The 14,804-nt window shown below is 38.7% G+C and overlaps 1 protein-coding gene across 1 annotated transcript in view; it reads left to right on the forward strand.

The window, feature by feature from the left end:
- The first annotated feature begins 336 nt into the window (after positions 1–336).
- The window catches only part of atf7a (activating transcription factor 7a), a 28,332-nt gene continuing 13,864 nt past the window's right edge, over positions 337–14,804 (forward strand). The window contains exons 1-3 of the mRNA XM_038283100.1: positions 337–381; positions 9,618–9,689; positions 14,181–14,277. Coding sequence (XP_038139028.1) covers positions 9,642–9,689; positions 14,181–14,277 — 145 coding nt within the window. The 5' untranslated portion in view covers positions 337–381; positions 9,618–9,641. The remainder of the gene's footprint in view (positions 382–9,617; positions 9,690–14,180; positions 14,278–14,804) is intronic.

Raw genomic sequence — 14,804 nt, forward strand, 5'->3', positions numbered from 1 at the left:
AGGACAAATAGTTACTGGGTAGTGTGTAGGTAGTTTAGTGTAACTTTGTTTTTGGAACTTTGTGAGTTTCCAAAAAAAGGGCTTTATATCAATATTTGTTGTGTGAGCAGCTGGAAATATCCTAAGAAATATATTCAATGATATAAGATCAAGTAAAAATAACTGAATGGGAAATGAAAAAATGCTGATAAAATTGCCATTGATCCGTAGAAAGTCGGATAAAAATACATTGATCAAGGAGCGACAAAATCGTTCATGTTCACATTTCTGAATGCGTTATTACAACTAGAGGTAAAATCTCGCGATAGTTCACAGTCAAGGGGAGTGTCAAATTCCAAGAGAGAGGAGAGGAGAGGGGAATCAGAGAGAGAGGGGCGAAGGGTGAGTTTGTAAACACTTTAAACTTAAAATATCATCAAAGAGATGTTCGGTTTTGTTACCCTTTGTTTGTTTTCTCTTAGTCTGACTCGTTTTGGTGTTTGTGACGGACATGAGTCCATGTTTGTGTTACTGTCAGAACTGTTAGTCGCAGCTTCAGCGACTCATTCGGACCCAGAGTCTCGCTGCTTTGCTCTAAAGTGTCATTCCGCTAACCAACTACGCGAGGGCTTTCAACCTCTATACTGTCTTTTAAAGTATATGGTTCGACTTTTGGCGTAGTTAGGCGCACCTTGGTTGTCAGAAAAGAAATTGTTGGTATGGTTGTTATCAGTCATTTTCAATGTGCGCTCGGCCTGTTGATAACGCTAGCCATAGCAGCTAGCCGTTAGGCTTCGTTTTGGATGGGGGGGGGTACGAAAAGTTAGAAGAAGCGTTTAACCAATTAGAGTTAACTCGTGTCTTTTATTGACAGCCCCCAAAAGCAATAGGAGGATGAGATGCCAGCGAGTGACCCCCTGGGAACCAATAGCTGCATAGAAAAGGCGGTTTTGTTACGGGAAAAGGCGGGGCTAAAGCGGAGAGCTAATGGAGGCTAAAGAGAGAAACTTTTTCAAGAGAGTCAGCGCTGTCTGGAAAAGGGAACTGAAGTCTCTGTGGGTCTGTGGGAATTCACTTTGACTTTTTATGCTTTAACTACCCTGGGTCTCAGCATAAAAATAATAATAATAAAAAATTAAAATGCAAATTGAAATTTGCGTTCGCAAAAGGAACCTGAAAGGAAAAGTGAAGGTCTGAAGATGCAGTGACATCCTCAGCAATGCGATATGTAGTGTTGAACGGCCAACTATCAGTGTCCCCACGCATGTCAACACCTCAGTCAGGAATGTAGGTCATGTTATTGGCACAGTTGTACCTCATTCCATCACTTAGGAGAGGTGTTACCCTAAGGGGGGAAAATAAATCTGTCTCTTTAGCTCACCCAATCATAGGTATTACATGTATCAATATGCATTTGTATTCTTTACCTTTTTAAAAACATTATTATTTTATAAGTTACATTTTCCAAGATTCAACATTTCCCATGCCTTATTATTTATTTTGCATTGTCCCCACATCTTGGCATGGATCTAGATTTTATTTGTTAGTTATGAGGTCTTTGGTTTAAGGTTGCATCTGTTCCCATTTACTAAATCTTGTGTTCCCATTGCTGACATAAATACATGTTGGCTCCTGAACACAGACAACCACACTAGATCTCTAGTGTCAGAAACTCCTAGACCTCGTCAGTGATGTGTTACAAATCCATGATGCAGTCCTTAAAATGCCTTAAAAGTGTTTTTATCCATTTAAACCTTTGGACATTTTGTCACATTAAATTGCAGACTTGCAATTTGTTGAGGTTTTTAAGTGGGATAAACAACAATTAGGGGATGGTTGTGAATTGGAAGGTATTATCCTTCATAAAATGTTTTGGAAATATGAATCTGAAAAATGTTGCATCGATAAAACCTCAAGTTTATGGAAGCACCGTTAGCTACACAGCTTTTTTGGCCTGTCTCTACTAGTTTTGCACATACAGTATAGAAATGTTCACGACAGGGGCATCAGTTTAAACCCTGATTTCTGTGCTTGGGCAAGACACTTCCCCTGCATTGCCTATGGATGGTGGTACCTGTGTACGGCAGCCTCATTTCTGTCAGTGAGCCCCAGGGCAGCATCATAGCTCACCACCATCAGCATGAGAGTGTGTGTGTGTGTGTGTGAATGGCTGAATGTAATGTAAATTGCCATTTACCATTTTTCCCCTTTCTTCTTTGAATAAATAGTTTAAGCTCTGACAGACTGCATGGATACCTTTTGTAAATGTGGACTTTCAAGTGTTACCTGATGGCATAACAACAAATGATTATCCTGTCTTAAGTTTTTTTGCGGCTTTATAACACCATCCATCCAACAATTCGCTATACCCAACTTCCCAGTACTTCTCTAGAAAAGCATCTCCACAGTATGGTGCTGCCATCACCGTGTTTGTTTGTTTTTTTCCGCTTATAGCCTATGAAAAGTTGACTGAATAATTATAATGTTGACTGGAACATCTCATACTTTATAACTCTCCCATAAAGAATAGATATTCAGTATGCACACTTGATAACTGAGGTGTGTTCCTCTGCAGGAGCAGTAGAGTTGTGCAGCTCCTCCAGAGTTGCAATGTTTTTTTTTTAATTAATCCTCTTCTGGTGTCCTTAAACAAAACCCAGGTCTTAGTTGTGTTTTATTCTTTCCTTACTAGAATGATGGACAGATGCTTTGTAAGATGCCAAAGGTTGAAATCTGTTTTCTTTTGGCTCTAAAACTGCATAGTGAATACAATTACAATAACATGGACTCCATTACATTAGTCATATTTTGGGGCATTGGTATAATGGGGCTGAATGTGAACCACTCCACACTTTTCAGATCAACCCATAAGAAACAACTTAATTCTCTCTTTCCTTAGTTCTTTTTTTTTTTTTTTGTTCTTTGGGGTCTTCCCTGTCCTCAGGCAATTTAAGCCTCAGAGTCCAGCGTCATGGCTGCAGTGTGCGCTATTAATACAGTTTGTTTAGTCAGTTTCCTAGCAGGCTGCATCAAACACTGGCTGGCTGTGGCTGATTATAGCTGAGGCTTGTTCCCCTACACCTGCTGAGTTTGAGAAACCAAAAGTTAATGTGGGAAGGCAGCAGGTAAATGAGAAGGAGAGGAGTTTTGTCAGTTGGCATAAAAAGACATGTGGAGTTAATGTTAAGACCTGTAATGGGCATTGATGATGTAAATTAACAGAGCTGTAACTGGGGGGGTATAGACGCTCAGCTCCAAGGTTATTCCACAATTCCCACACATTTATTACAGCATTTTGTTAGATATGCATAGGTATAAATATTGGTGCAATTTTTGCAGCTGTAATTTTAAAGAGTTAATTTATTGCAAAGTGTGGTATTATGTATAAAAGTGTTTTAATGAGGCCTAAATTCTGGGCTTTATCCAGATTCTTCAGTGGTGAGGACTTTTTAGCCTAATTGGATTTGTGTCAGCGCACACCCTGAACAGTGCTGTCTAAGACTACGTTCACACTGCAGTCCTTGATGCTCAATTCCGATTTTCTTTTGCATTGTTCCAAATATATGCAGCTTGTATGTGATCTCCTGTGTGAGCTGCAGTCATACAACGCAAGTGTCCCGCCTGCACAGTAGAGGACGCAGTGACGTCACAGGCCAGCAGAGGTGTCAAGTAACCAAGTACAAATACTTTGTTACGGTACATAAGTACACTTTTTACGTATCTATACTTTACTCAATTACTTATTTTTCTTACTACTTCTGACTTCTACTCATTACATGTTCACACAAGTATCTGTACTTTCTATTCCTTACATTTTTTAAAACAAACGTTACTCGCTACTTTTGGCTTCGGTTTAATGCAGAAGTCACGGATTAACGGACCGCGCCGCTTCTCCTGTTACCCTGAAATCCCTCATATTCCACCCCACAGCTTCCAGACCTCCTGCGCAAAGCAAAGCCGCTGATCCTCCCGTATTGCTGCGCTCCGACTTATCCTCTGAGCTTTAGGAGAGCACATGTGATATCATCATTAAATTCATAGAAGCAAAACATGCAGAAATGAACGCTTAATTTAATATGACATATTAAAAACATCCCCATCAGCATCCAGCATATGTGCCATTTCTGATGGAGATGAGAAATCTGCTTCCTGGTCTGTTAACCCTGTAATGCCAATTGTATCATATTTGATACATACCATTTCTGAAATGTTTTGCATCTGACACCTTTTGCATAATTTAATGGTAAAAACTTTGCTCAAAATCCTATTGTACACAATCAGATATGCCTGATCACAGAGGGAAGAAGACTACACAAAAAATAATCTCGACTTATCGCATAGTAATAAATTATTAATATCAAAAATTTATTTCTGTTTTATCTTTTTACATATTTTGTTAAAAGGCCAAATAAGGACTTCAAACCAAAAAGAAGTTATTTTCTGTTTTGTTTTATTCTTGGATCAGGCTTTAAAGGGTTAAAGTACCAATAGTTTGCATCCAATCTTTTAAATAAATGGTGTTAGTTTTATAAATATTTAAGAATTATGCCCTAATTTGTAGTTACTGATCTGTTGTGACTATATTTTAATTTGACAAATCGGATCTTCTTGCTGTTCTTTTCCCTGTTTGGTACGATTGCAATAGCAGATCTTGACCTGGTCGGACCGGAGCGGAGCCGGAACATTTTGAGTATGTTTGGCTCAACCTGCTGCTGTGAAGCTGGATTCTCCACCATGAACAGAATCAAAAACAAATATGGATGCAGGCTCAAAATGAGCATCTTGATATGTGCTTGAGAATGGTGTTGTCTCCATTTAAACCCAGGTTTAAAGCCTTGCAGGGCCGCATAAAGCCCACTGCTCTGCACTGCCAAGGGGAGTGGCGGCCTAGTGGTTAGGGCATAGGGCTTTGTGAGTTCAGTCCCCCAGTCCCACAGACTGCCACTCTGGGTCCCTCAGCAAGACCCTTAACCTCACACTGCTCCCCGGGTGCTGCACAATGGCGGCTTAAATGCAGAAAAGTAATTTCCCTCTGGGATTATTAGAGTATATAAAATCCCCCAAAAAATTAAAATAATTTCATTAAGCCAGAAAAAAGAACAAAAATAACAAACGGTCAGTTCAGGTGTTTTAAAAAATATGTTAATCAGAAAATTGTCTATTTACCAAACTAAAAGATTGTTGTTCTTTACTTAAAAAAAAAAAAACACTTTAGATTTTAAGATGGAAACATTTTCTTTTTGTTTTATGTATATTTGTTTATTTAAAAATTCAATGTATAACTTAGATGCGTAAACACCTCATTTTATTTAAGTGTTAAATTCTATTTAAAGTAACACATCATTAAAAATGTCTCCGGACCTTTACTGGCTGATGATTTTCTTTATTTGGACCCCTCTGATTTTTAATTGGTTACCCCTGGTTTAATGTTTCTTTGGTTTAATATTTATTTCACATCATGTGCGCCATCCAATGCAGATGATTGGCTCCATCCACATCTAGTGAAAACTAGTGTAATTGGATGAGTCACATAATGCAAACACTCATTGGTTAGCTAAAGGAAATCCTCAGAATCAAGCAGGTGTTCTTCAAACTGCAAACGTGAATTGTCTATGCCATGCTACAATTTTGGATTCACAACAAGATGTTGAAATGTCTGAAAGGTCGGACACAGGCAAGAGCGTATCGGGAGATGGAGACCAACGACATCTCCCTCATTCTTGGTCCTATCTCAAAGAATGTTTCGAAATAGTCGAAATTCATATAGTGGCATCTGGCTGTTTTTTTTTTTTTTTTAAAGGTTACTTTTATACTTTAAGTCGTTTTTGGAGCACATACTTTTACTTGAGTAAAAAGGTCAAATTGATACTTTAACTTTTACCAGAGTGTTTTTAAACTGCAGTATCTATACTTCTACTTAAGTAACAAATGTATGTGCTTTTGACACCAATGCAGGCCAGCGTCCTCTGTGTTTACGGAAGTAAACATGGATGTAGTGCCGGAGCGTATCTAGCGATCTTTTCCAACCATAAAAACACAATCTTTTCAAGATGGTTAAACATAAACACTGCTCTACAAATCATCTTCAGCGATGGTGTTTGTTTTTCTTGCCGCTTCTTCATAGCGAGACCCAGAATAGTGACCTTTGTCGGGTATTAATGGCGTTCAGGTCAGATGAATGCGACCTGGACGTTCAGACACGGGTCGCATTTGAAAAGATCAGATTCATATCTGATTCAGGACCACATAGCCAAGCGGTCTGGGTCGCATTTGAAAAAAATCGGATCTGTGTTGTTCAGACTGGCATAAAAAAAGATCAGATCCAGGTTGCATATGGGGAAAAAATCGGATTTTGGTCACTTCAGGCTGCAGTGTGAACGTAACCTAAATGTTGCTAGAAGGAGGCAGGAAAAGGAGGAAGAGAGATCTTATAATCCTTTGTGTAACACGATGTATAGCTACTGATCTCCTCCTGGAAATGAACAAACATACATTACTTCTTCACTTGTGTTTTAATGTAACTTGGTTTTTTTTTGGTTTTTTTTGGCTGTTCCTTCTCAGAAGACTGTAGTCCCAATTCGACCAGCATTATCCACGTACCTTTCTGTGGATTTACACACATCTAGAAGCACTTTACTGTTGACCTGACCAAAGGTGAAGGAACAGGAGCTAGAATTTCACGAACTGTTGCAGCCCTGGTCAAGGGAGAAAAAAATGCTCCCACAACAAAATGCATTTCCCTTTGCTTTCATCTGCAACTTATGTAGGACTTTCCAAAAATCAAATATCATATTTTATCCCTGTACCAAGCAGCCAAGTTATTGTCAAGCATGTCTTCAGTAAGAAGTAAACTTTAAAAAAATCTGTTCCCACTCCTGACGCCAGATGTGTCTGTTTCTCCACTTAGTCCACACCATCGGTATAACGAGCTAGATGGAGTATCTCGCTTGCAGAAGAATCCCTGCACAAATAGACTCAGCAAATTGGAGACAGTTTGTTAGAGCCCCCCCCCCACCCCATCACCGGCCTGTATGGGAGGTCCACCAAGACAGCAGACTGTTCTGCGCTTTTTGTCCAAAGAGGTGCAGCTTTAGCTAGCAAATGTGATGCAGAACACATTTGTTTCCTTAGCAGAAAAGGCCAGCTACAAGTTGATCGTCGTAATCCAGCACAAGGCTTCAGTAATCATGTGTTGGCTCAAGGGCAGCCGTCCTCAGCAGAGCAAGAGGTGGCGGGGGGAAGGAGGAGGAAAATTTACTGACTTCAACACTGGGAAAACTTTCAAACATTTATGCCTAGCCAAAGTAATGAATAATCTGTCCCATTTCATAATGTTTGGCAACATACTTATCCCATATATTAGGTATAACAACAGTTAATGCTGTCGGTTCCTCGGTGATATCACAGTAAAGAAATTTTATTCAGTATTCTTGCCTTTTAGCTATTTGGAAATCTGCATCTATTTAAACTGATTAAAACAAAACACAGAGAAGAGGCCATGTTTAATAAACGGCTGGGAAGTTTCAACTTAACATGTTTGTATTCCACATCATAAAATTTGTATGGGATTTCTGCTAAAAAACCCACAGTTTGTATTCTGGCTGTTTAATTGTTTGTGGTTTAAAAGGTAAAAACAGACTTGATGCATGGTGGCGGCAGCTGCTTCGTCTGGGGGACAGGATTGCATAATCGCTGCCAGACGTCACTTTGGGCCAGCTGAGAATGCTAAAACATTCATGCCCCCCCCATCCCAACAATAATTCCCCTGATTTATTTTTAATGAGTTTTTTTTAACCTAACTTTTCCAGTTTCTCTACCCAATGAGTCCAGCTGTGCAGTGCGGCGCAGGGTGGAGTTGCCGACAGAAGCAGCAGCAGCAGGCCCCGATCGGTTGTAGTTTGGCTCTACATGAGCAGAAACCAAACAGGAGCTTGTGCATATTTAACTCTTTACAAGAGCATCCACTCAGACGGAGCAGGATGAAGAAATTATTTTGAGCTCTGTAGAAAGCTGCAGTGTTTCTAGTGGATTCAGGCGAACAGTAACTCTTTCCTTAGACCCATTTTTTGCAGTATGTAGAAATTATTTAAACCCCGTTAGTAGCACATCAGATACAGTTTTCTATTTTAATAACAATCTAGCATTAAACAAAAGGAAGTTGATTTTTAATCCATAACAATGCTTTTATGTGTTTCTCACACATAAGAAAGATCTGCTGCAGATTCCTGAATGGAGATGGCTATTTGGATCAAATAGAAAATGAAGGATATGGATTACAGCCGTTTACGCATCAAATTATACATTCATAAACTTTTATTTAGATATATTTTTCATTTTTATGTTATTAAACACTTATCATTAAGACAAAAAAGACACAGAAATGTACATGTTTTTGAAAGAGAAAATCTTTGTAGTTATTTGTAGAGTTTTGAACTAATTGGATTTATCAGTGTTTGATTTGATAAGGTCAAATCAAGGCAATAATTGGTCAATTAAGATCTCAATCTACTGGGAAGTTATTTTTATTTACCATTCGAAAATGCATAAACTTCGACTATTCTTTTTTTCATCAACAACAGAACATATTACGTCTAGAAATATATGGATCAAGCTTTTTCAGAATTATACCAATTTCTATTTTCTTTAGGTATATCCATGGAGATTTGTGCTGCAATGTTATGTTAAAACATGTAGTGGTTTTTAAATAATTTTATAGATTTTTAAAGCACAAGAATCAAAGCCTAAATATGCCTTGTAAGAGATATTAATTCAATAAAAGCGCACAAAATGCAGGGAGGATTACTGTGTTTTAAAGAGCAGAAACAAGGCCAGTTCTTACTTTTAACCATGTTTCTGTTTTTAATCAGTAACAAAAATCAGATTATTCATTACTGGGACCTATGAATTGGAGCGAATCAACGAAGAATTTGCTAATTTAGAGCAGCAATTTCATATACTGCCCACATTTTTAAATCTTTACCTTTTTATCCAACATTTTATTCATGTGTCATTTTTCCAAATAATATAACTGACATTGATATAATTCTCATTTTATCTCTATTTATGTTAATATTTTGTTGGCTTGTACATTAAAGGTTCTAAGGAGAGGTATAATTTAATCATGGTCATGTGTCTATTCTTCATTATAGATAATTGGTTCAAATTCACACGGTAGTTTAAAAAAATTAGAAGACTCGGCAGATGAATGAGAGCAGGAGATGCTGGATGTGGGGTTTGAACAAGCGGAGGAAAGGTCAGGTGGTGCTGCAGAGGTTAGCAGGGGGAGTGGCCATGAGAGAGCAAGGGACTGGAAGTGAACTTAAGTGAGGTTTAGTCAAAGGTAGAAGGAGAGGGAGCTGTGTTTGTGTAAACGGTGGCTGTCCTTCCTTACTGTAAGCCGCTCCTCATTGGCCACCGTGAGCCCCTCGGCGAGAAGGAAATATCACCAGGGAAACTTCTTCTTGCTGCCTGTGTGCATGTTTTCCTCCGTGCCAGGGTTATTTTTAAATAGCGTTTGGCTTCCTGCTCAGACTGAAGTCTTCAAGCCACAGCATCCCTGTTTTGTTGTTTTCGGGATTTGGCAGTTCAGAGATCCTGTAAAGCTCGCTGCAATGTTCTCTTCTTCTCCTCTCTCACAGTTTCACTGCAAGCTCTTTGCAAAAATGGGGGATGACAGACCTTTTGTGTGCAACGCTCCCGGCTGTGGACAGGTAAGACTTTTTTTTTTTTTTTCTCCTTCCTTAATTTCTGTGTGAAAGGGGTGTCCCCATTTCTGGAACTCTTTGTGGTCGAAACTGTTTGACTTGTCCTATGATTTCGAGCTGAAGCAGATTGACGATTTGGAAAACACGCTTCCTTTGATTGGAGTTTGGCTTTTTTCCTGAAGCCCCCTCTCTTTGCCAAAATAAACAACTGTAGATGATTTATGTAACATTTTTAATGAGCAATGTGTTAGTAACATTCTACCTTGCACGCTCATGTGGGACAATGCCGTCTCCTTCAGCCTTGACTCAGAAAGCTCCAGTGAGCAATCGGAGCAGAGTTATTGTTTCAACCTGTCACTGCTGAGCGCCTGCAGACACAGTTTTGAACTGAGGCTGTGACTCAGCTGACTGGCAATAGTAGCACACTCACATGCGGCTTACGTGGTGTATGTCTGTGTCTCTGCTTTATATAAGAAAAGGAAGAAGAAATGATTAGAAATTCTTCATATGACTCAGAATTCATCAGCACAGGTAACATCATGTCTGATCAAGGGTGTATTTAGTTGTCTCACGGTGCTTTCTCAGACTAAATTTAATTGTCTCTTTGAGCATCTGAAGAACTCATACATGCAGCTATAGTATATGTGCTTTTTTAATTCTCTGATTGGTAGAAACCCTCTGTTTATGGGACTTTGGAAGGGAGGAGAAGCCGTATAATCCGAGAACCAAACATGCATTTTTTGACGAATAAGTCATCAGTCTGACTTTGTATGACTTTTGCCTTTTCTCTGACAAACACTGTGGATGTTATTCAAGGCGTACTTAATGCTTGTCTTCAGAAAACAGCTAAAGAGCAGCATGGAGACTTTTCGAGTAAAAGTGATGTTGATGACAGAGCAGGTCTACAGATGTGGCTCTGCCAGCAGTTTTGTTTGAGTGTGAATCCAAACATGTCTGGAGTTGTGTTGTGGTGTCAAACGCCGGAGCACTTTTACAATATCACAACATCAGCTAGCTCTATGGAATGTGAGCAGTGTTCACTTCAGGTCTGTTTTTTTACTTTATGGCTGCTGTTTTCAACAACTTATTATCCAATCCACTATATCACTCACTTTTTGGGATTTTGTTTAGTGAAAGCCTATAGTTTTTTTTTTTTTTTCTTTTGTGTGTTTTCCGCTTTTTATTTACATTAATTTTATTTTAACTGTGACTTTGTTCTCGGAACGTTACTACTTTCTGGTAATATTCTGGTAATATTTCTGGTATAAACTGTTAATATTAGCACCTTATTCTTGTTTATTTATTTTCTCTTATTCTGGCCCTAAAACTATTGTAAGGCAAGGCAGTTTTATATGTATAGCACAATTCAGTACATGGACAATTTAAAGTGATTTACATAAATTAGATAATAAAACAGAGGGAAAATAAACCTGAATAAAAGCAAAAACATGGGTAAAACAAATTAATCAATTGGACCACAAAATAGCAGAACAAAAGCAAGTAAAAAAAAAAAAAAACTTGATACATTTTTTGTCCTTGACCATCATCTGTTTAACTTTAATTGTTCTCAGGTTTAAGGATTTGAGGATTAATATATTGACAATCTGACCACCGTCAAGGTTTTCTGGGTAAATCTACAGTTAATTTTTATACAACAAAAGTTTTCAATTTCTTTGAAGTCAGGACCCAGGAAATTATAATTTTATAATGTTGTGGCTGGGTTGGATGTTGGCATCTTTTATTAACCCATTTAGGCCTAAAACGCCTGGAAAAAACACCTTAAAAACCTATGGCCGATTTTAAAAAATACCCCTAAAACCTGAAGTTTTTCTGTAAATTCAGCAACTGTGTCAACGCCTAGTAAATTATTGATATCTCAGCTTCTGTAGCAGATAGAACTCAAAATATATTTTATCTTTGAAATTCTTCCAAAAAAAAAAAAAAAAAAGTGAAAAGCAGTAATCAAAAAAAAAAAAAAAAATTCAACCTTTTATTTTTTCCATATGTGATCATGTCTTCATTGAGAATGTGCAATATAAAACGTTTTTAAAATAAAGAACAAACTACATAAATAACTATCTGATGATTACTTATTAACAGTATTATTATGCATAATAATGCATATGTCTGTGTTATAAATTGCATACAACTTACCTCCAGATGGCCACAAATCTGTCCCGGGACATATTTTGGGGGAACTGCGTCCTGAAGAGAGGTTTACTCTGTCGCCAATAATCTCTTCGTACTGGCAACACAAGAAGTCCCATGCCCATACACAGCCCAATAAATGTCTTCATCTCCGTCACAGTCACGGGTGACCACTTTGCCGTCTTTGCTCTTGTTGGAGTTTGGTTTGTTTGGTCACTGTAACTATTCGTCTCGGTAACAAGATGCATCCAAAGTTCTTCATTAAAAATATGCTCAAATGCCTGCAGCGGTGTGGCGTCTGCAGGCAAATCCAGGTGTGCGGTTGAAAACACTCCGTGCATTGCGGTGGTAGTTCGATTGGTTCAGCGCGTTCAAAGTCATCATTTTCATCTATACCGTCATCAAAGCCAACACACTCCTCAAAATCACTGCCTTCCGACAACTCTTCTCTGTCAAACTCCTCCATGTTTGCTTGAAAAAAACTTCTTTCTTCTTGCTTGACTTATATGCTCTCCCGGCGTCAATGGTAGAATTACGCAACAGCGCCCCCGGCTTGAATGGTAGAAATGCGGTAATGCTTTCCCGGCCTAAATGGGTTAAAATGATAGAAAAATGAAAATATTGAGGGTAAAAAATAAATATGGAATATTATGGAATAAAAAGCATGCATGATTAAGATTTCAAGGCTTTGGAGAGAAAATCTCAATCTTTTAGATGATAAAAGGAAAAGCTAACTGTAGATTTGACAGAAAGCAAGCCAGGTGAAATACGTGTAGTGTAAAGGGTTCTTAGGGCTAACCATAAATTATTTGTTTATTTTTTAACTGTTCACTATTATGTTATTGTGCTACATGTTCTAAGGTCCACATTTGTTTGACCCATTTTTCTATAATCTTTTGGCTGCTTTAACACCAGAATTTTCCCATTGTGAGACAATAAAGGGATTTTCTATTCTATTTTAATTGTGTAACTGAGTTTCATTGGATGTTTTAGTGGTGATCATAAATGCCCTCAAATGTCCTTAAAATGTGCTGGCATCAAAAAAGTGGAAGCAGATGTCAGAAAAACAATTTAGTCCCATAAACAGAGCCTTGTGGTACACCGAGAAATAGAGGAAGACCCATACTTAGAAGCAGCCACTGCAAAGAACGTCTCAAGAGATGAAGACCGCTATTAAAAGGCAGAACCCAAAACGCACTTGAAGGGTTTTGGTTTAAAAGTCTATATTGTTTAATTCATGAGCATTTAGGACCATCAATGTGGTGATTTTTATGTGCGTTAGATACATGACACTCTTAACAGCTCTGGATCTTAACGTCCAAATGCAGTTTTACTGCTGCATTTACAAGCAACAGTTGTCTACCAGGAAAATTTGAATCTTACCCGTAATAGAACAAGGATGATTGACTTTTGGCTTAGCTCAAGGTTTTCCTATTTCCAAGTTAACCTCAGCAACAACAACAACAACAAACCCTCCTGATGTGGTGCCCAGTATTTATTGCATCAGGAAGGTAATCTTAGCCGCCATTATCTTAGGCAGGGAGATTACTGGCAGATAGTTTCTTCCAGCCGATGTAGTTGTTTCGTTCAGAGGAAAGAGACAGATGAGACATGTAGGGGTGATGCTTTTTGCTTGGGCTAAAAATAAGGCTCCTGACACTAGACTGTGTTTCCACTGCGTTCTCCCAACTGAAGTCGCAACTGTAACACGGCGCCCTAAAATAGGCTCCTGTGAATAGTGAATATGCTGCAGCCAGAGCCAAGATTATTCTTCCTACGTCTCTGAGTGAATCATATTGCCGCATTTCAACAGAAGATGTTCCGTTTCTAAGAGGACAGAGTCGGTCCCTTCGTCTTTATGTCTGCGTCAGAGCTCCCGTAGCTCCTACTGAGATATCTGATAGGGGGTAATATAATAAGAAGGGCCAGCCATAGTTTACATTGCCCATATGCTTTACATTCTAGAAAGAGTGACATCCGTGAGTTGAATTGTGCTTTTAGATTCATTTTAGTAATTTCAGCCCCCATCTACACTAATCCTGTATCTAATTCAGTTATTTATTTATTTTTCTTAATGTTGGAGTGTGCATGCCCACACCCCCAAGCTATAATAAACCTTTACAGGAAAGAAACAGTATACCACAGATCCAGTGTTCTCTGTGCATTTTCTCATAATATTCACTCTATTGGCTTAATGTGGTGTGCTACATCTGTGCGTGATTATTGTAATTTCATATCTGGATAACAGTAATATGGGCTGCCTCCTTAAGTCACGGTTACAATTATCTGTTGGCTAATTCGTGTAATGTTCTCCTGTGTCCCTCTCTTCTTCTTGTTGGCCTGTTGCAGAGGTTCACCAATGAGGACCACTTGGCTGTACACAAACACAAACATGAGATGACCCTGAAGTTTGGACCCGCCAGGACTGACTCTGTTATAATTGCTGGTACTTCTTTTTGTTTGTTTTTTGTTTTCATCTATTATTCAGTCATTTCCATTGCTAAGTTTCAGCAATCTGGACTAAGGGTTGGCGCTTGGATGAATCAATCGGCCATCGACGATGGACTCAGCCCTTCAATGATTGTTTTTCTAAGAGCATTTTTACGTTGTTTTGTTTGTCTCTTTTTGGACCAAGGGGTTAAGACGCAGCGCAGGACAAGAAAAACAAAAAAAACCCTAATGCTGTTTTTAATGGTTCAGACTAGGGCTGCAACAACGAATCGATGAAATCGATAAAAATCGACTTTTAAAAGCGTTGGCAACGAATTTAATCATCGATTAGTTGTGTCGCGCGATTAATGCGTCATCCGCCGCCGCCGTCATCCCGGGGAAGAAAAAAAAATATGGCGGAGCGAGTCAGCGCCGCAGTTGCAGTGTTGACAACTCAGCGACTTTTCAGACCCCTCCAGCGACTATTTTTTTAAAAAGCTACTAGCGACAAATCTGGCGACTTTTTTCGGTGTCACTGGCGGC

Source organism: Cyprinodon tularosa, unplaced genomic scaffold (genome assembly GCF_016077235.1).
Source record: "Cyprinodon tularosa strain WSP-4 unplaced genomic scaffold, ASM1607723v1 ctg19, whole genome shotgun sequence".
Lineage (NCBI taxonomy): Eukaryota > Metazoa > Chordata > Actinopteri > Cyprinodontiformes > Cyprinodontidae > Cyprinodon > Cyprinodon tularosa.